Consider the following 27,289-nt stretch of genomic DNA (forward strand, 5'->3'; position numbering starts at 1 on the left):
CCCAGGACCACCCATAGCTATGCCACTGGTTCAATCCTCTTTATCATTTGAATTCCATTATATCTTCTTTGAGATGCCGCAACCAGAATAACACACAATAGTCAAGGTGCAATTGCAAGAGGAACATAAGGTTGCTTTGGTAATCAAATATAGTAGCTGAAAAGGTAAGGGTAAAAAGGTTATTTATAAATTATAAGACATTGCACAAAGAAGAAGACGGACAAAAATATCTGGAAAGGAGAAGCTGGAAAAGCTGTCAGGAAAGCAAAGTTGCAAATAAAAGAAACCAGTATGTTAAAATTGAACTGCTTAACAATTACTTCTGTGCTGTGTTCACGGATGAAAGGTTGTGGGTAAGACCACAGAAAACAAATGCTAATGGGGATGGATGTGTGGTAGACCAGCACCAATTCTCAGAAGACTGTGTTTGTGAGGAGTTTGATAAACTAAAAATAGACAAAGCAATGGAACCTGATGGGATATATCTCAGGGTACTTAGGGAACTGGGAAAAACTCTTACAGCTTCATTGTCTGACTTTTCAATGCTTCTTTAGAGTCTGGACTGGTCTTGGAGGACTGGAGAAGGGCTGATGTGATCCCTCTACACAAGAGCAGAAATAAGGAGGAGGTTGGGAACTACAGGCATGTGAGTCTGACCGTAGTGATAAGTAAACTAATGGAAATGCTTCTAAAACAGAGTATTGTGACGTTTCTAGAATCAAATGGACTGCAGGATCCGAGGCAACATAGTTTTACTAGAGGCAGGCCTTGTCAAACAAATCTGACTGATTTTTTTTACTGGGTGACCAATCAGTTGGCTATGGGAGGGGTGCTCAGAGGCATTCATGTACAAGAGGTGAGACTTTTTCAAATGAAGGGAAACTCCAGAATGTGAGGGCATAAGATGAAGTTAAGAAGTTACAGGCTCAGGAGTAATCTAAGGAAATACTTTTTTTTACAGAAAAGAAGGTGGATTCGTGGAATAGCCTCTCGGTACAGGTAGTGGAAACAAAGACTTTATCTGAATTCAAGAATGTGTGGAACAAGCACGTGGGATCGTTTAGGGAGAAGAAGATAGTGGATGCTATGGATGGGTAGACTTGATGGGCCATTTGGCCTTTATCTGTTGTATGTTTCTATCAATTTATATATGTGTGTGTGTGTGTATATATATATATATATATATATATATATATATATACACACACACATACATCTGTCTCTATCTATCTTTACATATCTGTCTATTTATCTATGTACACATAGATCTATCTATCAATATGTATCTGTCTATCTAGATATGTAGAATAGGCAACTGTTACACTGGGTGTATGGCTGGCGTAATTGAGGGGTGCATAAATATTGGGTTACACTAGTAAACTGTAATGGAATTTGGGCCTCCAAATGCTGTGGTAGAAGAGGTTCTCACCGCATGGCCTTGGGGTGCCTTTTAGAATTACCCCCTAAGTGCCTGAACAACTCAGTGGGTGTCAGTGATTAGGTGGAGTTTGAGAATGAGATCATGGGCTCTGTGTGTGACAGTGGCGTAGCCAAGGGTGGGCTCAGGTGGGCCCAGGCCCATCCACTTTGGGTTCAGGCCCACCCAGTAGCAGCACATCTATAATGTGGCTGGCAGGGATTCCCAAGCCCCACCAGCCAAAAACTCCCAACTGTCCCTCCTGCATACCTTTTAAATAGCAGATCTTTGCCTGCAGCAAGCAGCGACTGATACATACTGTACGCACCGGCCCCGCAGCCTTCCCTCTGATGTATTCCCACCTATGCGGAAACAGGAAGTTGCATCAGAGGAAAGGCTGTGGGGCCAGCATGAGCAGTGTGTATTAGTTGCTGCTTGCTGTTGGTGAAAATCTGCTATTTAAAAGGTATTCAGGGAAGGGCGGATGTTTGAGAGACCATATGGATGCAGGCAAGAGAGGGAGAGACCAAATTGCTTGTGGGACAAGGCGGAGTTCTTCTGCCCACCCATCTTGGGCCCAGGCCCACCCAAATTTGGGTGTCTGGCTACGCCCCTGGTGTGTGAGACTGGATAAGTTCTGGTCAGTGAATGGGTGGGTCTAAGACAGAAGTAGGGATGTGTAGAGAATTAGTAGCGGTTTCTCTATTTTATTCTTTTTCTATGTGGACCTAACAAAACCCACTGGATCCAACACAGCAGTCCAGGCAGCGCAAATGACACAGCCAGCAGAAGCAGAGAAGCACAGAGGTACTGAGGAGGGTTTTCTCTTCTCTTTATAAATGTGGGGCAGCAACAACTGGCCAAATCACAGCAAGACATCAAGGCAAGAAGAGTAAGGGCATGCATGTCCTATACCGCACACCCTTGAAATCTATGGGGTTCATTTTGAAGCACATGGATGTCTCAAAATGAAGTCTATCTGTCAAAAACATCCAAATTGCAATTTTGGAACAGCAGAATTTGGACATCCTACACTGCAGTTCATCCAAACAGCAAGGATGTGTGTGTTGTGGGCATGTTTGGGCAGGACTAGGGAGGGTCCAAAATTAAGACAGCCAAAATGTAATAATCAAATGAGTAGAAATGTCCAAGTCTAAAAAGAAGAACATCTTGTTTCAGTCACATCCAGGATATAAAAAGGTGCTCTGACAGAATCAGGTATTATGGGCATTTTGAGCAAAGCCAAAAGTAGGTCTGAGGAGTAGCTTAGTGGTCAGTGCAGTGGACTGTAAACCAGGGGACCCAGGTTCAATTCTTCTTTCACCTCTTTTTTTATTTCCTTTGAGTTGTGAACACCTCCAGAAATAGACATATAACTACAGTGCCTAAATATTTATGACACCTGCAAGCCTGGAGTCTATTGAGGTGGTGTACAGTTGGGTACAATAGGTATTTACCTGCTCCAGGAGGGGTCAGCATTTAAAATAAAAGACTTATAGGAGGATATGAACCTGGGTGCCCTGGTTTACTGTTTACTGAACAGACCACTAGGCTGTCCTTTTGCCCTGCAATTACGTCGTGTGGCTATTTCTGTTAAAATGCTGCTAAACGGATATCCTTGTCTCTAATTTTTTTGGCTGTTCATTTTGGATGTTCTCACATATTTTCAAACAGGAAACCCAGACATACTTCCTGTTCAAAAATAGTTGTTATTTTGGACATTAAGGAATAGATCCTATAAATGGTGTCTAAAAAAATCGGTGCTAAAAAATAGCTCATATGGCTATTCTATAAACTGCTCTTACAGTTAGGCAAGGTTTTTAGAATAGTGATAAGGGTCGTGAATCATAACTACATTTAGGCGCATCCATTGACACCAATGAAAACCTGGCGTAAATCCCCATGCGTAAATTAGACATGGATCCCGCTAATTCTATACAATGTGCATACATTTTAAAAACACTCCCGACCTACCCATCCCCCTTTTTGAATCCACGTTCTAGAATTTATACGCACCTCTTTATAGAATACACCTAAAAATGTGTGTGTAAATTCTAATTACCACCAATTAGTGCCGATAATGGCTTGTTATTGCTCAATTATGGTGCTGATTTGCTCATTAATCAATTAAATTGCATGCTCAAATTGGACACGCATCCAATTTGCATGTGTAACTCAAAGCACCATAAATAGAATTGGGGGTATAAGCAGGACATCCCGATTCTGATTTGGACATTCTTTCGAAAATGGCCCTCTGTATGTGCTGGTAACCTATATAAATAGCTGATTTTCCAAAATTGCTACTTGTAAGAGAATTTATTATTTACTTGGATTTGGTTCTTGCTTTTTTTCAGTTGTAGCTCAAGATGAGTTACATTCAGGCACTATAGGTATTTCCCTGTCCCCTGAGAGCTTGTAATCTAAGTTTGTACCTGAGGCAAAGGAGAGAAGTGACTTGCTCAAGATCACAGAGAGCAGCAGTGGGATTTGAACTGGGGCTTCTACAACTCTAACCATTAAGCTACTCCTCCCCTCCACTAGCTTTTTGCATGTGTACATTTTCTCACACCTTTCTAAAAGGACCACTAGAGTGACACTAGTGATTAGATTATTAAAGGGCAATGTTACTTATGTTCATAAATCTACAGGTTCCCAACACATGACATTACGGTGCCTAGAAGGAGGTGTCCACTTATAAAATTGACCCCGTAGATGGAAGTCAAATTTCAAAGACTATCTCTATGGGGACCCAAGGCAATGACTGGATAATGTCAGAAACTTTTGATATGTAGCTAGTTTTTATTTGTATATTTATTTATTTATTAGCGGGTTTGATAGACCATGCTAAGAGCATCAAGGCAGTGTAAACACAGAAATGTTTATCTGTAAACCATTGTAACGTTCTACAGACAATAGAACAATTATAGACAATTAAGGAACGTATTGTGTTCAAGATCTTCAAGATCTGCACGATTGTACATAAAATCATTCATGCAGACGCCCCAATCTACTTGCTAAACCTCGTGGACCTACCTCCCAGAAATGCCACAAGATCATCTCGCAAAATTCTCAACCTGCACTACCCCAGCTGCAAAGGACTGAAGTACAAACTGATGCATGCCTCTACCTTCTTGTACACGAGCACACAATTATGGAATGCATTACCCGCAGACTTGAAAGCAATCAACGAAACAACTATCTTTCGAAAATCTCTGAAAACATTCTTCTTCAACAAGGCCTACAATGAACACCCATAATCTCACTAACCTGCTTATAATCGTAATAGAAAAACGCCTATATTGTGACCCAAATCGGGAGATAGACGTTTATCTCACAAAAACGAATAAAGCGGTATAATCGAAAGCCGAATTTGGACGTTTTCAACTGCACTCCGTCGCGGATGCGGACAAAGTTGATGGGGGCGTGTCAAAGGCGTGGTGAAGGCGGAACTGGGGCGTGGTTATCGGCTGATCAGAGATAGGCGCCTTTCGCCGATAATGGAAAAAAAATATGCGTTTTTAGTGAAAATTTAGAGCACTTTTCCTGGACCCTGTTTTTCCATGAATAGGGCCCCAAAAAGTGCCCTAAATGACCAGATGACCACTGGAGGGAGTCAGGGATGACCACCCCTGACTCCCCCAGTGGTCACAAACCCCCTCCCACCACAAAAATATGCCGTTTCACAGCTTTTTATGTTCACCCTCAAATGTCATACCCACCTCCCTGGCAGCAGTATGCAGGTCACTGGAGCAGTTATTAGGGGGTGCAGTGGACTTCAGGCAGGTGGACCCAGGCCCATCCCCCCCCCACCTGTTACACTTGTGCTGGTAAATGGGAGCCCTCCAAACCGCCCCCCAAACCCACTGTACCCACATGTAGGTGCCCCCCTTCACCCCTTAGGGCTATAGTAATGGTGTAGACTTGTGGGCAGTGGGTTTTGAGGGGGATTTGGGGGGCTCAACACACAAGGGAAGGGTGCTATGCACCTGGGAGGTCTTTTACCTTTTTTTTTGTTTTTGTAGAAGTGCCCCCTAGGGTGCCCGGTTGGTGTTCTGGCATGTGAGGGGGACCAGTGCACTACGAATCCTGGCCCCTCCCACGAATAAATGTCTTGGAGTTATTCGTTTTTGAGCTGGGCGCTTTCATTTTCCGTTATCGCTGAAAAACAAAAACGCCCAGCTCACAAATTGTTGAATAAAACATGGACGTCTATTTTTTGCGAAAATACAGTTCGGTCCGCCCCTTCATGGACCCGTTCTCGGAGATAAACGCCCATGGAGATAGACGTTTCCGTTCGATTATGCCCCTTTAAGTCACCTAACCAACCCACTCAATTATGAAAGCTCACCTTATACAACTATCCTAATCACTCCCTTCCTTCTTCCCTCCTCCCTACCTGATCACTTCACATTACTAATTGTATTTGTTATCTTGTTATGACAATGTCAACAAACCTATGTAAGCCACATTGAGTCTGCAAATGGGTGGGGGAATGTGGGATACAAATGCAATAAATAAATAAATAAATAAATAAATAAATAGACAAGGACCATGAAACATGAAGAGGAGGAATGCATAGCACCACAATCATTTCTATAGGACTAACACAGATGATCAACTAAAAACAAATCAGAATACGCAATGTCTTTCAGATCTTTGTGACATACCTAGCAGTAGTTCAAGAGGAAGATGGGTATGCTCACCGAAATAGCCAGACCCAATTTAATACATATTAAAGATGAATAATACCATAAAGATTCAGGCAGCAGGTTCCCTAAAGTAGAGGCAAGGCAACTGAATGCCAAACCGTGAAAGGGTGTGGTGTGGGAATGACTGGGTGAGCTGGATCTCTGAGTAGTGATTGAGCATATGGGTGTGATGTAGGTGAGTAAGTGAACATGTAAGGAGTGAGTAATAGATGAGTTTAATATGATTGAATAAACTTGTAGGAAGCAAGTGAGTGGGTAAATGAATGGGAGTGTGAGTGAGTGCACATTTGGGTTTGGTGTGTATAAAAGAGAGTGAATAGGTTATGTGCACTCTCTATTTATCAGTCTCTGGTTTTCCCACTTTTCTTCCCTGTATGTCCTACCCTCTCTCCTCATTCTTTTTTCTCTTCACCCTCTTCTGCTTTCCTCTCTACCTGCCCCCTCCTTTCATCCATCCCCTACTCGTCATTTCTCTAAGAAAACAAAACTGCAAGATCAGATAAATAGAGGATCTAAGACCATAACTGGATAAATATAAACAGTAGGAGAGCAAATTCTTCTCAATGGATAAACCATTGTACAATCTGCCTTATATTCTCTTTCCATGCATTGTACATATGCAGCTACATGTTTGTAATATGTATGAGACTGAGTGTAGATGCAACTCAACAGATAGGTTCTTTGGGATGATATAGGATTTGTTGTTTCCATTCACAAAATTGTTGGTATTACTTATAGACCTATCAGTCATTCCGTTTTTTCGTTAGGTATTTCCTTTTGTTCCAATCGGGTTTAAGCAGAATAATGTAGCATTTGGGGAAAAAGATACAGCCCAGAAGACCAGCACTTGAAGCCAGGATAGCAAGTATCTCCACTGCCACCATGTACTTGCCCTTGGTGCTCAGGTATGTTGAAATGAAGGAGATCCAGACACTGCAGAACACCAGCATGCTGAAGGTGATGTACTTAGCCTCATTAAACCTGTCAGGTAGATTTCTTGCTAAAAAAGCTACGATGAAGCTGATACCAGCCAGAAATCCCAGGTAACCCAGAACACAGTAAAATGCAACTATTGACCCTTCATTACATTCAATTAGTATTGTTCCAATTTCTGAATGCATGTTAAGATATGGGAATGGAGGAGCAGTGAACAACCAGGCAAGACACAGGAAGGTTTGTAGAAGGGAGCAGAAAAGGACTGTAGAATTTGAGACCCTGGAACCCATCCACTTCCGGAGCTTGCTTCCTGGTTTTGTAGCTTGGAAGGCCATGACCACAATAATGGTTTTTGCCAGTACAGAGGAGAGAGCGATGGAGAAAGAAATCCCAAAGGCAGTCTGTCGGAGAATACAGGTCACTTTGTCAGGATGTCCAATGAATACCAAAGAACAGAGGAAACAGAGCATGAGGGAGATAAGGAGAAGGTAACTGAGGCCCCGATTATTGGCTCTCACAATTGAAGTATCTCTATAATTAATGAAGATTCCCAGAATGACAGCATTGATGAGAAGAAAAAAAAGGCTGATGAGAGTCAAAGCTTTCCCCAAAGGTTCTTCAAAAGATAGGAAGACTATCACTTTTGGGATGCAGGCATCTCTTTTCTCATTGGGCCATTGATCCTCTGGGCACTTCACACAGACATCCATATCTGAGAAAAAAAATATTCTCTCTGTATTTCACAAATAAAATCAATTATTTTAAATTGTCAGGATATTTTTCACTGTAGCTTAGAATATAGGGCGAGTGCCCTTTATAGAATCGTACTTAGTTCCGATTCCCATGCCATAACTTTGGGTACTAGACAAAGGGGCCCTTTTACTAAGCTGCAGTAAAATGGGGTCTGCAGTAGTGTTAGCATGTGTTTTTGATGTGCACTGAGGCACCCTTTATATTGTAGTGGGTAAAAGGCCATGCAATAAATGAACTACTTTCCACACAGCCATTACAGGAGGAAGCACTTACCTTCACCCACTGAGATGTCGGTAAGAACTCCTGTGCTAACCTGGTGGTAACCTTGCAGCTCACAGCACTGCCTGATTACCACCGAGTAAACACTAGTGCCACAAAAATAGAAAATATTTTTGTAGCACTGGAAATGGGGCACGCTGGGGGTCGGAACTACCGCCTGGCTCCTGCGCTAGTCCATCTGTAGTTTCTGTTTGGCACATGGTAAGCCCACGATGGACTTAGTGCCACTTAGTAAAAGGGCCCCTTAATGCTTTCTGAAGCTTGGAGTAATTGCTGGTTCGCTGACCAGTGGCGTAGGTATGTGGGGCCACAGGGGCCTGGGCCCCCCAAATTTCCTCTGGGCCCCTGGGTTTGCTCAGTTTCACTAAAAGGAGCATGCAGGACATGAGGGGAAGAGATAGCAGAACAGGCAACATGGTGGCACTGGAGACCGGCACTGGACAAAGCTTCAGCTGGTGGGGGATAGGGACCCCCGCCAGCCAAGGTATTTGCTGTGAGAGTGGGTGAGGATAAGCGGGGTGGTGAGGCGGTGTGGGGGGGCTGTGGGGGCATCTGACCAAAATGTACCCCCCATACCTCGGGCTCTGGCCCCCTCCCACCACATGGTCTGGCTACGCCCCTGCGCTGACCCTCTATTCTGTAACAAAACATACATCTTTTTGAAATGTCCCTGACATGCCTATGTTCCTCCCATGGCCATGCCCCCTTTTGAGTTAGGTGCAATACCTTATAGACTAGCATGTAGCTAGATGCGGGCACAAATTTTAATGAGTGTCAATTAAGTTCAATAGTTGGTTGTCATCACTCAAGTATTTTGTTACTGAATACAAAGGTTAAGATAAAATCACAGAAAACCCAATTGTGCCTATACCCGTATGAAAAATTTGTTTTCTTATTTTTTACTTTTCTTTATATAGCAATTTTAATTATGAAAAAATGGAGGAAAATGACTTCAGCAGGTCTGGAGCAAGGCAATACTATGACTATCTTTTTGCTCCGTCAGGACTTCCGGTTCCAATCATTGGTCAAAAAATGTCCAAAAGAAACTGTACTGCACTTTAATATTTCAAAACATCTTCTTATTTTATATCTTCAATCTATTGTATATCTTCAATCTCTTATAGTTTTTCTTTTTCATTTAAAAGCAGCAGCCTGACATACTAGATGATTCACATAGCAGCAAAATCTCAAATGTATTCACACCTTCAAACAATGCAAAATCTCTTAACGACTTCATTGGTAGTCTATTAAGCACTTATCTGTACCCAATTTATTGGCATTAATTGACTTGTCAGCTTATTAATTCGCGCACACATATCAGGAGCATGCCCACATTTTTAAAATCTATGGCTCCTGGTCAGTAAAATAACATTTGAGTGCCTAACCATGGACATTCAGCAGGAGATAATCAGTTATCTCCCCCTGAGTATCCCAGTTAGCGGCTAGTCACTGACTATTTCGTGCTACAGTCAATTAGGCACATACAGTGGTGGAAATAAGTATTTGATCCCTTGCTGATTTTGTAAGTTTGCCCACTGACAAAGACATGAGCAGCCCATAATTGAAGGGTAGGTTATTGGTAACAGTGAGAGATAGCACATCACAAATTAAATCCGGAAAATCACATTGTGGAAAGTATATGAATTTATTTGCATTCTGCAGAGGGAAATAAGTATTTAATCCCTCTGGCAAACAAGACCTAATACTTGGTGGCAAAACCCTTGTTGGCAAGCACAGCGGTCAGACGTCTTCTGTAGTTGATGATGAGGTTTGCACACATGTCAGGAGGAATTTTGGTCCACTCCTCTTTGCAGATCATCTCTAAATCATTAAGAGTTCTGGGCTGTCGCTTGGCAACTCGCAGCTTCAGCTCCCTCCATAAGTTTTCAATGGGATTAAGGTCTGGTGACTGGCTAGGCCACTCCATGACCCTAATGTGCTTCTTCCTGAGCCACTCCTTTGTTGCCTTGGCTGTATGTTTTGGGTCATTGTCGTGCTGGAAGACCCAGCCACGACCCATTTTTAAGGCCCTGGCGGAGGGAAGGAGGTTGTCACTCAGAATTGTACGGTACATGGCCCCATCCATTCTCCCATTGATGCGGTGAAGTAGTCCTGTGCCCTTAGCAGAGAAACACCCCCAAAACATAACATTTCCACCTCCATGCTTGACAGTGGGGACGGTGTTCTTTGGGTCATAGGCAGCATTTCTCTTCCTCCAAACACGGCGAGTTGAGTTCATGCCAAAGAGCTCAATTTTTGTCTCATCTGACCACAGCACCTTCTCCCAATCACTCTCGGCATCATCCAGGTGTTCACTGGCAAACTTCAGACGGGCCGTCACATGTGCCTTCCGGAGCAGGGGGACCTTGCGGGCACTGCAGGATTGCAATCCGTTATGTCGTAATGTGTTACCAATGGTTTTCGTGGTGACAGTGGTCCCAGCTGCCTTGAGATCATTGACAAGTTCCCCCCTTGTAGTTGTAGGCTGATTTCTAACCTTCCTCATGATCAAGGATACCCCACGAGGTGAGATTTTGCGTGGAGCCCCAGATCTTTGTCGATTGACAGTCATTTTGTACTTCTTCCATTTTCTTACTATGGCACCAACAGTTGTCTCCTTCTTGCCCAGCGTCTTACTGATGGTTTTGTAGCCCATTCCAGCCTTGTGCAGGTGTATGATCTTGTCCCTGACATCCTTAGACAGCTCCTTGCTCTTGGCCATTTTGTAGAGGTTAGAGTCTGACTGATTCACTGAGTCTGTGGACAGGTGTCTTTCATACAGGTGACCATTGCCGACAGCTGTCTGTCATGCAGGTAACGAGTTGATTTGGAGCATCTACCTGGTCTGTAGGGGCCAGATCTCTTACTGGTTGGTGGGGGATCAAATACTTATTTCCCTCTGCAGAATGCAAATAAATTCATATACTTTCCACAATGTGATTTTCCGGATTTAATTTGTGATGTGCTATCTCTCACTGTTACCAATAACCTACCCTTCAATTATGGGCTGCTCATGTCTTTGTCAGTGGGCAAACTTACAAAATCAGCAAGGGATCAAATACTTATTTCCACCACTGTATATTCAGCATCAAATTGGCTATGTTGACTAGTCATAAGTACATAAGTATTGCCATACTGGGAAAGACCAAAGGTCCATCAAGCCCAGCATCCTGTTTCCAACAGTGGCCAATCCAGGTCACAAATACCTGGCAAGATCCCAAAAATGCACAAAACATTTTATACTGCTTATCCCAGAAATAGTGGATATTCCCCAAGTCCATTTAATAACGGTCTATGAACTTTTCCTTTAGGAAGCTGTCCAAACATTTTTTAAACTCCACTAAGCTAACCGCCTTTACTATATTCTCTGGCAACGAATTCCAGAGTTTAATTACACGTTGCGTGAAGAAAAATTTACTACATTGTAGCTTCATCACATGCCCCCTAGTCCTAGTATTTTTTGAAAGCATGAACAGACGCTTCACATCTACCCATTCAACTCCACTCATTATTTTATAGACCTCTTTCATATCTCCCCTCAGCCGCCTTTTCTCCAAGCTGAAGAGCCCAAGCCGCTTTAACCTTTCCTCATAGGGAAGTCATCCCATCCTCTTTATCATTTTCGTCACCCTTCTCTGCACCTTTTCTAATTCCACTATATCTTTTTTGAGATGCGATGACCAGAATTGAACACATTATTTGAGGTGCGGTCGCACCGTGGAGCGGTAGAAAGGCATTATAACATCCGCATTTTTGTTTTCCATTCCTTTCCTAATAATACCTAACATTCTATTTGCTTTCTTAGCCGCAGCAGCACACTGAGCAGAAGGTTTCAACGTATCATCAACGATGACACCTAGATCCCTTTCTTGGTCCGTGACTCCTAACGTGGAACCTTGCATGACGTAGCTATAATTTGGGTTCTCTTTCCAACATGCATCACTTTGCACTTGCTCACATTAAACGTCATCTGCCATTTAGCCGCCCAGTCTCCCAGTCTCGTAAGGTCCTCTTGTAATTTTTCACAATTCTCCCGCGATTTAACAACTTTGAATAACTTTGTATCATCATCAAATTTAATTGCCTCACTAGTTACTCCCATCTCTAGGTAATTTATAGATATGTTAAAAAGCAGCAGTCCCAGCACAGAGCCCTGGAGAACCCCACTAACTACCCTTATCAATTGAAAATACTGATCATTTAACCCTACTCTCTGTTTTCTATATTTTAACCAGTGTTTAATCCACAATAGAATAGTACCTCCTATCCCATGACTCTTCAATTTCCTCTGGAGTCTTTCATGAGGTACTTTGTCAAATGCCTTCTGAAAATCCAGATACACAATATCAACTGGCTCCCTTTTATCCACATGTTTGTTCACCCCTTCAAAGAAATGTCGTAGATTGGTGAGGCAAGATTTCCCTTCACTAAATCCATGTTGACTTTGTCTCATTAATCCATGCTTTTGAATAGGCTCTGTAATTTTGTTCTTTATAATAGTCTCTACCATTTTGCCCGGCACCGACATCAGATTCACCAGTCTATAATTTCCCGGATCTCCTCTGGAACCTTTTTTAAAATCGGCGTTACATTGGCCACCCTCCAATCTTCCGATACCATGCTCGATTTTAAGGATAAATTACATATTCCTAACAATAGCTCCGCAAGCTCATTTTTCAGTTCTATCAGTACTCTGGGATGAATACCATCCGGTCCAGGAGTTTGTAATGGGGCAGTTTATAGAACTGCCCCATTACATCCTCCAGGTTTACAGAGAATTCATTAAGTTTCTCCGACTTTTCAGCTTCGAATATCATTTCCGGCACCGGTATCCCACCCTAATCTTCCTCGGTGAAGACCGAAGCAAAGAATTCATTTAATCTCTCCGCTACGGCTTTGTCTTCCCTGATCACCCTTTTTACTCCTCAGTCATCTAGCGGTCCAACCGATTCTTTTGCCGGCTTCCTGCTTTTAATATACCTAAAAAAATTTTTACTATGTGTTTTTGCCTCCAACGCAATCTTTTTTTCAAAGTCCCTCTTAAGCTTTCCTTATCAGCGCTTTGCATTTGACTTGACATTCCTTATGCCATTTCTTATTATTTTCAGTCGGTTCTTTCTTCCATTTTCTGAAGGATTTTCTTTTAGCTCTAATAGCTTCCTTCATCTCACTATTTAACCACGCCGGCTGTCGTTTGGTCTTCCGTCCTCCTTTTTTAATACGTGGAATATATTTGGCCTGGGCTTCCAGGATGGTGTTTTTCAACAGCATCCACACCTGATGTAAATTTTTGACCCTCGCAGTTGCTCCTCTAAGTTTTCTTTTCACCATTTTTCTCATTTTATCATAGTCTAACATATTTGATTTCCTATGTCTACTTACTTCAAAGCTAATATCAAATCCGATCATATTATGATCACTGTTATCAAGCAGCCACAGCACCATTACCTCCTACACCAGATTTTTAAAAAAAATTTACTATACCGTTTCAAATTGCATTCACAAAACAGAACGGTTTACATCTTAATTTAAAAATATCATATTAAAAGACATATAAGAAATCCATCGATTCGATAGAAAAGCACAACAAACTAAAACAACCATTCTAAAAGATAATAACACCAATACACAATGGACAGCCATTCATAACAAATACATAAGCAAGCATATTATTTTACTGCATATTCATTCTGCGCTCCACTAAGGACTAGGTCTAGAATTTTTCCTTCTCTCGTCGGTTCCTGTACCGGCTGCTCCATAAAGCTGTCCTTGATTTCATCAAGGAATTTTTCCCGATGTTACATTTACCCAGTCAATATCAAGTAGGCAGTGCCGGCCCAAGGCAAGATTCTGCCTGAGGTGAAGCTAAGATGACACCCCTCTGTTTGCGGCATTTACCTGTTTCATCACGTTCCAAACCCAGTAGCGGCAGAGATTCCCATATGCTGTCCTGCTGCCAGCACTAGCCTCTTCCCTATACTGCGGCTGCCTGATCCTCTGACAAAACAGGAAGTTACATCAGAGAGGTGGCCTCAGTAAAGGGAAGAGGGGGTGCCAGAGGCAGGGCAGCGTATGGGAATGACTGCCGCTGCCAGGTTTGGAACGTGATGAAATAGGTAAACGCCAAGTGGAGAGATGCCGCCCCTGAAGAGTGTCGCCTGAGACCCCCGCCTCAGGTGACCTAATGGTCTGGCTGCCCCTGCAAGTAGGCCACTTAAATAGTAGACCTATCTTTAACCACTAAAAAGTTAACCGGTTAACTTTTTAGCGGCCAAAATAAACCCAGATATTCAATGTCAGTCGTCGGATATGACCTGGCATTGAATATCTGGGTTTAGCATCGGTGGCTGAATATCAGACCCCCGTATATAGAATCCGGGATAAATGCTGTAGCTCATAACTCGAAAGGGGGCATACACATGGAAGGGGCACAAGTGCTTCTGTAATGTACGCTTGTAATTTATAAAATGCTCTTAGTTAGGCATACCAATTTATGACCGCCATTGATCTGATGTAAATGATCGTGCCTAACTTTAGATGTGCCAGTAGCAACTTGTGCTAGTATTTCAAAATGGCATCCTGGCTCACTGATACCTTTATAGAATTTGGCACTCGGTATTGGTGCACCCTAACTGGAAACATCTAGTTATAGAACTGTCTCCTTAGTAGTTAACCTACAATCATGGACATGCTACATATTCCACATAGAAACACGGAAAAAGCACCAGAGAAAAATGAAGGCAGATAAAGACCATCCAGCTTATAATCGAACGAGAATAACGCCCAAGTTCCGACCTAAATCGGGAGATGGGCGTTCTTCTCACAAAAACAAATAAAGCGGTATAATCGAAAGCCGAACTTTGGACGCTTTCAACTGCACTCCGTCGCGGATGCGGACAAAGTTGACGGGGGCGTATCGAAGGCGTGTCGAAGGCGGAACTGGGGCGTGGTTATCGGCCGAACAGAGATGGGCGCCCTTCGCCGATAATGGAACAGTTTTGAGCTAGAATTTAGGACACTTTTCCTGGACCCTGTTTTTTGACGAATAAGGCCCCCAAAAGTGCCCTAAATTACCAGATGACCCCCAGAGGGAGTCGGGGATGACCTCCCCTGACTCCCCCAGTGGTCACTAACCCCCTCCCACCACAACAAATGATGTTTCACAACTGTTTACTTTCACCCTCAAATGTCATACCCTCCTCCCAAGCAGCAGTATGCAGGTCCCTGGAGCAGTTGTTAGGGGGTGCAGTGGACGTCAGGCAGGTGGACCCAGGCCCATCCCCCCCCTACCTGTTACAATTGTGCTGCTTAATGCTATTAGTCGTCCAACCCCCCCAAACCCACTGTACCCACATGTAGGTGCCCCCCTTCACCTCTTAGGGCTATAGTAATGATGTAGACTTGTGGGCAGTGGGTTTTGAGGGGGATTTGGGGGGCTCAACACCCAAGGGAAGGGTGCTATGCACCTGGGAGCTCTTTTACCTTTTATTTGGTTTTTGTAAAAGTGCCCCCTAGGGTGCCCGGTTGGTGTCCTGCCATGTGAGGGGGACCAGTGCACTATGAATCCTGGCCCCTCCCACGAACAAATGCCTTGGATTTATTCGTTTTTGAGCTGGGCGATTTCATTTTCCATTATCGCTGAAAAGCAAAAACGCCCAGCTCATACCTTGACGAATAAAACATGGGCGTCTTTTTCTTTTAAAAAATACGATCCGCCCCGCCCCTTCACGGACCCGTTTTCGGAGATAAACGCCCATGGAGATAGGCGTTTCTGTTCCATTATGCCCCTCTATATGGCCTGTCTAGCCTATCTATCCATGCCATCTATTATCTCTTCCTATCCCTTATGTAGTTGTCCCAAGCTTTCTTGAATTCAGACACAGTCTTCATCTCCGCCACCAAGGTCATTCCATGAGTTCATCATCGTTTCTGTGAAGAAGTATTTCCTTAGGTTACTCTTGAGTCTATCTCCTTTTACCTTTATCCTATGCCCCTCATTCTAGAGCTTCCTTTCATTTACCAGTTTGTGTGGAGATTTCTCCATTGGGACAGGAGATGCAGTCATAGCAGCAGATTGGCAATCCTTTCCGGATTACTTTCCTGAAGCCTGGTAGACAGCTTTGGCTGCATTTGGACTGTGGAGGGATCTGAGGAGAGAAAGAAACATGCAAGATAAAGCAGTCATTTATGTACGTTCCCAGATTTGGAACCAGCTTCTGCATGAATTAAGAGATGATTATTATTTTTTCGATAGAGCGCTAAAGAGAATAGTGTTTTAAATATGATATAAGGGGTGGGAGAGGGCATTCCATAACCTTGGGGAAACTCCCTAGAAAAACTCATTCCCCCCTTAAAAAAAAAATCTAATCCACAGGAGGAAGCATAAAACAAATATGATCTCTTGGGCTTCCGTATCTTGTAACATGGTTTTTGCAGCTCTCCAGGTGCTATCATTTGGCTTTCTTCACTTTACTACCACTACGTATCATTTCCAGTGGCGTAGCTAGGGTAGTTGACATGGATTTAAAAAAAAAAGGCAGGGTGGTAGCAGGAGACGACGGAGCACCCCTCCACCCGCTGACACCTGGGGCGGACCGCCCCCACCGCCCCGCCCTTGCTACGCCACTGATCATTTCTATAGTGGTACTAGATGTACACAGCGCAGTACAATGAACATGTAAGAGACAGTTCCTGCTCGACAGAGCTTACTATCTAATCAAGACAAACAAACAGGACAAATAAGGGATAAGGGAATTACTTAAGGTAGGAATATAACAGACATGGATACTGAACAAGTGAATAGGCGTTAGGAGTTAAAAGCAGCCTCAAAAGGTGGCTTTTAGCCTAGATTTGAAGACAGCCAGAGATGGAGCTTGACACATTGATTCAGGAAGTCTATTCCAGGTGTATCGTGTAGCAAGATAAAAGGAACAGAGTCTGGAGTTGACAGTGGAGAAGAAGGGTACAGATAAGAGAGATTTACCCAACAGAGTTCCCGGGGAAGATCATAGGGAGCAGTGACGTTCCTAGGGGGGGCTGACACCCAGGGCGGATCGCCGATGCACCCCGCCCCCCGGGTGCAGCGCCCCCCCCCCCCCGTGCAGCGCGCCCCCCCCCCAGCGAAAGAACACCCCCCACACTTGCAAAAGAACCCCCCACCACGACAAAAGAACCCCCCCTGTGTGCACACCGCTGGGGGAGAGTACTACGCGCCACTCAGCTTCGTTTGTTTCCATGCTCCCTCTGCCCCGGAACAGGAAGTAACCTGTTCTGGGGCAGAGGGAGCATGGAAACAAACGAAGCTGACTGGCGCGCGGCACCCCCCCAGCAGCGTGCACTGGGGCAGACTGCCCCCACCGCCCCCCCTTGGTACGCCACTGATAGAGAGAGATAAGAGTGAAGAGATGCTGAGGAGCTGCAGAGTGAATGTACTTGTAAGTCAATAAGAGGAGTTTCAATTGTATGCAGAAACGTATGGGGAGCTAATGAAGTGAATTGAGGAGAGGGCTAATATGAGCATAGCAATACTGGCAGAATATAAGTTGTGCAGCAGAATTTTGATCAGATTGAAGGAAAGAGAGATAGCTTAGTGTGAGACCTGTGGGAAGCAAGTTGCAGTAGTCTAATCAGGAGGTGATAAGAGTATGGACAAGGGTTTTGGTAGTATGCTCAGAAAGGAAGAGACAAATTTTGGTGATGTTTTAGCAGTCTGTTGGATATGTGTAGAGAAAGAAAGAGAAAGGATTCAAAGATGACCCCAAGGTTATGAGCTGATGAGACAGCTTGGTGCTGTGTGGTTGGTCTGGGTTCTGGTTTTTATGTAGTGGTTCTCTAGATTGTACGGTCTCTGTGCAATCACATCTAAACTCTTGGAAACAAGAGAAGTCATTGGTCTCTATCTAATCAGTTTAAACTTTTGAAGGCGGGAAAGAGTTGGTCATGGAACCACCAGGGCAGCTGCAAGAATCATAAAACAGAGATGTTCACTCACCAAGCATAGCAAGAGTGTTGGCCTTTGCCAATGCAATATGCTGTCTTCAAATATTGATCCCTTAAGAAATTATGACAGAACATGATTAATTGTCTCTTTAGGTCTTCCCAGTAATTGGATCCCAGTTTCATTCATGGTCTACTATTCTGTTATATTAGATTGGGGCAGATCATATAGCAGCTAGTCAAAGTTCATTAGTTCTTTTATTTTTTAAATTACATCACGCAAGCCCCCCTGATTCTATATGGTGCCCAAAATTAGGCACCGACCCAAGATGTGCATCCAACTAAACTGGCTAGCGAGCCAATTAGTCCCAATAATCATGAGCTAATTAACACTAATTGACAGCAATTTAAATTTACGGGCACATCTTGCTATGCGCTATTCTATAACAATGTACATCGAAATCCCATAGCATGCAGCCCAAAAGGGGATGTGAGCATGGCAATTGCATGGGCAGGCCAGAGGTGTTCCTAAAATTTGCACGCAGTGTTATTTTTGGGGGGGGGGGGCATCCAATTTGGGCACCAGGAATTACACCTGGTTTCAGCAGGCATAAGCCCTGGCACACAGTTTTGGGTGCTGAAATCGGCACTTAATGCAATTCTACAATGGGCATTCAACTTTGAATACCCATTATAGAATTAGCATTGAGTGCCAAGATGTCTGTGTGGTTCAGTGATTTCCATCATGCTGCAAAGTTAATTCTGACCTTGGTGAATGCACTCTCCCACATGATTGCCTCCTTGTTGATGGTGAAATCCTGTCCTGGAGGAGCATAAGGGTTATAACTTCCAACAATGTCACTATTCCATGTCCCATTGGGTAGGAAGACCATATTTATAATATCGTATGCAATGGGTAGGTCCCCATTCTCATCATAAAAAATCTCTTCACCTAGAATGTTTTTAAAGTGGACCTTCTTGAGATAACGATGAAGCTGAAGAAAGAGACACTCATTTTCAATAGTACAGCTAACTGCTGGGTTGTGCATGTAATTCCAAGCATCTACCAACTCAACTCGGTTTTCGTTTGCATTACTATGTGTTGTAAAAAGGAAACAACAGCTTGATCACCCCCAACAGTGAGCAAACAACTTTTGTATTTACCATGGGGCTGATATTCAGACTGTGGGAGTTAGATAGACTAACTTCTACAGTCGGCACTGAGCCTTGATAGTCAATGCCGGGTCGTTTCCGGTGACTGACATTGAATATCCGTTTTATTTTTGGCCGGTTAAAGATATCTCACATATTCACACAGCCAAATATAGCCGTTAAAGTAGGGCTGAAAATCAGTGGATAGCCGGTTATGATGGCTGATATAACCGGCTATCTGCTAACCAGTGATATTCATCGGGTAATGACAAGCTATCCCCAGCTGAATATCACCAAATAGCCGATTATGGGGCATTTAACTGGCCAAGTGCTGATCCTGGCTGGTTAAATGCTTTTGAATGTAAAGGGGCATGTATTGCCTGTGGCTCTTAACGTGCAGTACATTAAAAATTTACTGCATTTTAATAAATGGGCCACTTAGCCCCTTTGGAGGTAATTTAAAACCCTTCCACACTTGTACATAGCAATATTTACATTGGTTACCCATTTGGTATGAGATAGTTTTATTGTCTTTCAAGGTTCTGCAAGATGGTCACCCATTTTCCCCCTGATTCTCTATGTCATCGAAAACTGTGCACCTAAATTTAGGTGTAGCCCCAATTTGTGCATGTAATTTAATAGAATGGCAAGCCAATTAGTGCCAATAATTGGCTTTTTAACGAGAGATTATTGGCACTAATTAGATTTAATTTGGACTAACATACCTAAAGATTATGCACGACCCAAAAAAGGGGGTATGGAAATGGGAGGGTCAAGGGCATTTCAAGGCAGATTGGGGGTGTGATTTTGAGTTACACTTGTAATTACAGAATATGGGTGCTCCGTGCATAAATTTAGGCATGGGCATTTGCACCACGTTGTCAGTGGTGAAAGTGGTGGCACCTAAATTTACACATGACCTCTCTGCTTAAGCATTATTCTATAAACCATTCCAAACTTTAGACGCAGCCTATAGAATACCGCTTAAGCGAGGGGGGGGGGGGGGTTCAGCCATAATTTTTTAGGCATTATAAGTAGAATCTAGTCCTGTATCCCTCATGTTTGTTAATATCTTTTTTCTAATTGAAACTTGGTTATGAACTGGTGAGGAACGTCTAGCTGAGTGATTACCTCATGGCTTTAGTGCTATTTCTGTGTCAAGGCCTTCTAAGAGTGGTGGAGGGTTGGCTGCTATTTCCTCTAATAAATTGGAGCTCACTGAAATAACTTTCCTATCTCCTTTCCGGAAGTACTGGCCATCCATTACGTCTAAGACATCACCATCTCCCCTCATTTTTCTGCTTTTTTATTGCTCTCCTTCGTTGACTGAGACCCAGTGGGACTCTTGTTTTCAGACAATTATAGATGTCACAGTTAGCTAACCTAATAACTTTATCCTAGGGGACTTCAATGTTCAAGTAGATGTTCTTATCTTTTCCTCATTGTAAACAATTCCTAAGTCTTCTTTCTGATCTGACTTTCATGCAATGGATCTCTTTCCCAATCCATCAAGGTGGTCATACACTTGATCCAGGGGCATAGCCAGACTCGGCGGGAGGGGGGTCCAGAGCCCGAGGTAGGGGGGCACAGTTTAGCCTGCTGCCGACCCTCCCCTGTCGCTGCCCCTCCTCCGCCACTTTCGACCCTCCCCCGCCGCCAGGTACCTTTGCTGGGGGGGTCCCCAACCCCCACCAGCCAAAGTATTCTTCAGCACCGGTCTCCAGCGTCTTTGCTGATCTGTTTCTGTGAGTCCTGAATCCTGACGTCCTACGTGCACACGTGCAGGATGTCAGGAGTCAAGGCTAACAGAAACAGATTAGCGAACATGCCTGAGACCGGTGCTGAAGAAGACTTTGGCTGGTGGGGATTGGGGACCCCTGCCAGCAAAGGTACCTGGCAGCGGCAGCGGGAGGGGGGTCGAAAGTGGCGGGGGAATGTCAGCGGTGGGGGGATCAAAAGTAGAGGGGGCCAGGGCTAAATCTTTGGGGGCCCATGCCCCCGTGGACCCACCTAGCTACACCCTTGACTTGATCTAATTACCTACCTGTTTAAAAAGGCATATCCTACCGACCCAACATAAGTGCCTGAACTCTGCAACACAGCAAAACCACAGCTCATAATGGACACCACATAACCCTTCCTCTCTTCTATCCCCATTGCACCCGAAACTCATGAACCTTATTCGACCACAACATCACCTTGTATTTGTTTCTCTACTGGACTATAAGCCATATTGAGCCTGCAAATAAGTGGGAAAATGTGGGATATAAATGTAACAAATAAATAAATAAATAAATAAATAAATAAATAAATAAATAAATCTATTTTCCCTACAATGATTCATTGGTCTGATCATTTGCTTATTCATTGTTCAATCCCCCTATTCTTGCCTCCCTCTGTACCCTTGACCTCTCAAAGATGGTCCAGACATCTTTCTCAGATTGACCTGTCCACACTATCTCCTTCCATGTTCCCATTCCCATCTGACTTTGAGTCCCTGAGATTGGATAATTAGGCAAGCATCTTTCATTCTGTGCTTTCTGAATCCCTTGATCCCTTGCTGGGCAGACTTCTATGGTCTACGCCCTGATCGTGACTGGATAGGAATGGGCTGGAGTGTAAATTTGAAGGGGCTTCAACATTAGCTTTAGAATTTTTAGTACACGAACAGTGCTGGGCAGACTTCTATGGTCTGTGCCCTGAGAAAGGCAAGGACAAATCAAACTCGGGTATACATATAAAGTTTCACATACCATGTAAAATGAATTTATCTTGTTGGGCAGACTGGATGGACCGTACAGGTCTTTATCTGCCGTCATTTACTATGTTACTATCCAGCTCATTTTTGAAAGTGATCGCCGCCATTTCCCGACATAAATCGGGAGATGGCCGGCGATCTCGGAAAAGCGGTGAAATCGGTATAATCGAAAGCTGCTTTTTTGACAGCATCACCGCTTTCCCATCGCCTCGCTGGCGAAAGTTCAGAGGGGCGTGTTGGCGGCGAAGCGAAGGCGGGACATGGGCGGGCATGGGCGTGGCTACCAGATGGCCAGCTTTCGCCGATAATGGAAAAAAAAAGCGGCGTTAAGCAGTATTTTGCAGGGTTTACTTGTTCCTTTTATTTTCACGATCAAGCCTCAAAAAGGTGCCTCAACTCACCAGATGAGCACTGGAGGGAATGGGGGATGACCTCCCCATACTCCCCCAATGGTCACCAACCCCCTCCCATACTAAACAAATAAAACTAAAAACCTTTTTTGCCAGCCTGTATGCCAGCCTCAAATGCCGTACCCACCTCCATGACAGCAGAATGTGTTCTATCCTTTGACAGCCTTTCCCTGGTTGTGATGTGGCTCTCGGGTGAGTGTGACACCTATTCTGTTAGGTGTACTGCAGAGTCACATCAGCAATGCATTGTGGAGGGTGTAGGGTACTGGGCTCTACTTTTCCCCCTGCTAACTGGGTCAGAGTGTGCCCTGTTTTGTTTCCGGTAGTCCATGAGGTGGTGGCCATTTTTGTAAGCCAGTTTTAGATCCCTTTCATGTGTTACCCACGTTAGAGACCTTAGTTATTACCTTGAATGTGGCTGAAAGAGGGCATTGTACACCATTCTGCCAGCTCTGACCTACTGCTAATCTCAGTCCCGGGGAGACTCTTTGCCAGTGGGGCACAACCTCTGATCTGTAGTTAACTGTGAGTAAACGTGCTTATTCAAATAAAGGACTTTTTCAACGAGATTAGTCTTCAGGTGTCAACTGGTGTGTCAAGGTTATACAGCAGCAACAAGTCCTAGAGGCCTGCATGTATGCAGGTCCCTGGATCACTGTTAGTGGGTATTGCAGTGCACTTAAGGCAGGTGGACCCAGGCCCATCCCCCCCCCCACCTGTAACACTTGTGCTGGTAATGGGAGCCCTCCAAAACCCACTGTGCCCACATGTAGTTGCCCCCTTCAACCCTAAGAGCTACGGTAGTGGTGTACATTTGTGGGTAGTGGGTTTTAGGGGGGGGTTGGGGGGCTCAGTACCCAAAGTACGGGAGCTATGCATGTGGGAGCATTTTCTGAAGTCCACCGCACTGACCCCTAGGGTGCCAGTTGGTGTCCTGGCATGTGAGGGGGACAAGTGCACTATAAATGCTGGCTCCTCCCATGACCAAATGCCTTGAATATCGCCGGGTTGGAGATCGCCAGCATTTGTTTCCATTATCGCTGAAAAACAAGACCGGCCATCTCAAACCCGGCGAACTCTGGCATTTGGCCGGGCTAAACTGTATTATCGGAAAAATAAGATGGCCAGCCATCTTTTTCGATAATATGGTTCCAGCCAGCTGTAGCGCCGCCGCCAAAATAGATAGCCGGCGATCTATTTCGCCGGCGACGTTCGATTATGCCCCTCTATGTTGATCATATTGCTCCTCTTACTATTTTGAAGATTCCCAGCTCCAAGAACAGGAAGCCTTGGTATCATGTGGGTTTTAGGCACCATAAATAATGGTTACATCAAGCAGAATGCAAATGGAAACAGATTAGACCAGTCTCTGCTTTATCACTTTTTAGGGCTGAACATAAGAACTAAAAATAGTTGTTAAAAAAGCTAAGTCTAAGTTCTATTCTGATCTTGTCAAGAAAACTACCAATCCAACTAGGGAGTTATTCTCCATCTTCTGAAACCTGACATCTCTTCCAACTGTGAATAGTTCTCCCACTGGTTCACATTTGGGCCCATCAGCAGAACTTCTTTCTCAATACTTTACTACCGAGGTCCAGTATCTTTCCCTACTAGTCACTCTTTCTCTCCTAACAATCATGCGGATTCACTTACGCCAACTATGTCTGCTTCAACATCCCTCCTTCTGACTTAGTCAGTTTTCTTAGTTTCAGGGACAGCCTGCAAAGAGGTGGGAAAATGTGGGATACAAATGCAACAAATAAATAAAATAAAATAAATCCTCATGGCTTTTCAACTCCAAAGTTTTCATTCCCTTTCAAAGACCCTTTCCTCTGTGCATATTACAACATCCTTACTTGACTCTCTTCCATCATCATAGTTAAAGATAAGTGAACTACAGCTGCTTCCTAAAGTTTTAATCAATAATAGTTTTTCATCTAACCAGGTTCCCAACTCTTGGAAATCTGACATTGTCTGTCCTATTCTAAAAAAAAACCTTCCCTTGACCCCCAGATCCCAGACCACTATCACCTGGTATCAAACCTTTATTTTCTCTCTTAAGTTATTAGAAAAAGCGGTCTATGTTCAAATTTCAGCTTTTATTGATAAATCTCTGGTCCTACATCGTAGACAATCTGGCTTCAGGAAACACTAGAGGTGTCAGGATCTTTCTTTTCTTGATTTACTTCTTTTCTCTCAAGACATTCTTACCAGGTGACCACCTTCTCCTCTACTACTACCACTTAACATTTCTAAAGCGCTACTAGAGCCAACCCCCACTGGCCCCTGACTTTGGGTCTCCCAGGGCTCTGTCCTTTCACCTCTTCTTTTTAATATATTCCTTAGTCCTCTTGCTGCTCTATTCAATCCCTCCATATATCTTCTAATTTTTACACAGACGATATTCTGCTACTCTTCCCAACTAGTCCACACTCCTTTTCCATCCAACCCTTAAAAGATTGCCTTTCTGCAGTTCAAAATGACTCTTTGATCACAAGATTGCTCTGAATAAGGAAAAAATGGTAGCCTGGCTCTTTTGGCAGAATACCAGCGGGTGGAGTCAGCACTTGGCCAGTTAAGTCCCAATATTCAGCACTTAACCGACCAAGGTCACTGTATAAATAGACAATGTAAAAGTCAGTCCTATCTTTATGTGGTTTGCCACATCCAGTTAAATGTTGAATATCGCACATAGGGCTCCTTTTACAAAGGCACGCTAGCGATTTCCATGCGGCAAATGCGATGAAGCCTATAGTAACTGAACGAGCTTCATCACATTTGCTGCACCAAAATTGCTAGCACAGTTTTGTAAAAGGAGCCCTTGACTATGTTTTCACCAGCTCCATAAATCTGGATATGGCCTGGCATTGAATCTCTGAAGATAATGCTAGTGGTGCAGCAAAACACTGAGTGCAGCCAGCTGAATATTAAGAATATTAAGTCCCTGGCCAACTTATGTTAAATGGGCCTTTATGGGTACTAGTAAGTACTTCATATTTACTAATTTAAAGAGAGACATAAGACAACTAGCTTGTCTTTGAAAGTCTGAGTGAAGTACATGTTTGAAATTGGCCATGCAGTTGGCAATTACACATATTTGAAATTTTCCCCTCTTTGTCTCCATACCAATCAGTCCATTCTTCCATTATCTGCTTCCCTTTCATAGAATTCCTCATCCACCACACCAGACTTCCAACATGATAATCATGTTTTGATATTTATCTGCATGAGGGAAACCTTCTCATCAAATAGTCAATCAATCTTGGTCCAACCAGGGCCATCTAGAGACAGTGCCGGCCTGGTCGGATAGTGCCCCCTTACTCCCCCTCTCAGCGGTTCTAAGTCCAACCATCTTTAAGGTTTGGAGGACTGTACAGATAAGTTTTGATGTTTATTCTCTGTCATTGGATATTCAGAAAATTGAAGAGACTTGCTTATGGACTATTTATGAAAACAGACCTATAATAATACAAGAGCTGGTAAAGACAATGAGACTGAAGTTGTCTTTTGAAATGTCCTCTAAGGTTTGGTGGTCCACAATTTTTTTTTTTTTTATAAGAGTGGTGGATGAGGATTTTTTTTTAATATCCTCTTGGTACAGTATTGATCATATCAACCTTTTCCTTCTGAACATAGCACTCCATATAGAAAGGATGTTACCTTCCATGGCAAATCATCAGAAATTCTCCAAAGGTCTCCACTCCGTGTGGTACTGTTTCCAAAGCTAGACATAAGCATATCATGTAATGCATGTGCCAGGATATACACAGTGTTATAAATTCTATAGCTGCTTCCTAGGTGTTTGGTCTCACAGTGTAAGTCAATGTAAAACGTCTTATTTTTTTTGCAGGATCTTCGGATGCTCTTGCTGCACCGACTGTCACACAGATCATTCCACCATGACTCAATTAAAAAATCACTTGGTAACCACAGAGGATCCACCTCACGGACAAATTTTGAAAAGCTTGGAATGTTCTTCTTTACCAAAGTGAAGGCCATGGTGTTGTTCTTCAAACCAAGGTCCACTGGATAGGTTGGGGGAAGCTCCCAGTTAATTGTGGTGATGATAACCTTGCCAGGCATCTTCCTTATACGTAAGTCATCATATATATCCCAATTACTCTCTGTATTATGATAGGCAATGATCACATTCACTGATGATGAATGGAGAAGCTTGTAAATTTTACGTATCTTCCCTAATATCATGGAATTGGAATGAGTGTTACTGAAGGTCTCTATGAATTCAGTGCAGCCTCCATTCTGCTTAATCCCTTCTTTCAAAATCTGGACAGCTCTTAGACTGATGTCATCATCAGGTGCAATGATACCGACCCAGGTCCAGCCAAAATACTTTAGTAACTTGATTATCCCAGTACAGACATGTAGAATACTGGGTACAGTCTGGTAGAAATAAGGAAACTGAACACGATCACTCATTAAGGGATTCTGAGAAGAGTAGCTAATCTGTTGAGAAAAATAGAGTCATCTTGTTATTATTAAGATCATTTCAGAAGGCTTGTAAGGATATAGCCCGATACACTTGGGCTGGAGTGTATTTCGACAGAGGCTCCAATAGTTGAAAATTAAGCCAGTGGCAGCAGACTTCTAGGGTCTATGCCCCGGAAATGGAAAGGACAGATCAAGGTCAAGTATGGATATGTTAAATCATATGCTATGAGTTTATCTTTATGGATTTATTTTGATGCTTTATGATATTCTCTGCAGATGAACTATACAGTAAAGCATAAAGGGAAATGTGGATGTCTCCTTACCTGTGGGTAGTGGTATATCCCAAATGTTTTGTACAACTGAGCTGATATCTCAGCTGGAAGGCCTTCAATGATAGCAGCCAGTGTACCAGATGTTCCACAACTGTAATTAGGGAGTCCATTGTTCTTCCTTGAAAATATATCTATGGTGGCTCTAATCATGGGGAACT

At 43.5% G+C, this 27,289-nt stretch overlaps 1 protein-coding gene across 1 annotated transcript; it reads right to left on the reverse strand.

Moving 5' to 3' along the window:
- Positions 1–6,869: 6,869 nt before the first annotated feature.
- LOC115464510 (vomeronasal type-2 receptor 26-like) lies at positions 6,870–27,281 on the reverse strand. The gene is made up of 5 exons (XM_030194876.1): positions 27,123–27,281; positions 26,011–26,814; positions 18,798–19,025; positions 16,115–16,241; positions 6,870–7,774 (listed from the first exon to the last, which is right to left on the reverse strand). The coding sequence occupies exons 1-5, from the start codon at positions 27,279–27,281 to the stop codon at positions 6,870–6,872; spliced, it is 2,223 nt and encodes a 740-aa protein (XP_030050736.1).
- Between the last annotated feature and the right edge of the window lie 8 nt (positions 27,282–27,289).

This window comes from Microcaecilia unicolor, chromosome 3 (assembly GCF_901765095.1).
Source record: "Microcaecilia unicolor chromosome 3, aMicUni1.1, whole genome shotgun sequence".
Classification (NCBI taxonomy): domain Eukaryota; kingdom Metazoa; phylum Chordata; class Amphibia; order Gymnophiona; family Siphonopidae; genus Microcaecilia; species Microcaecilia unicolor.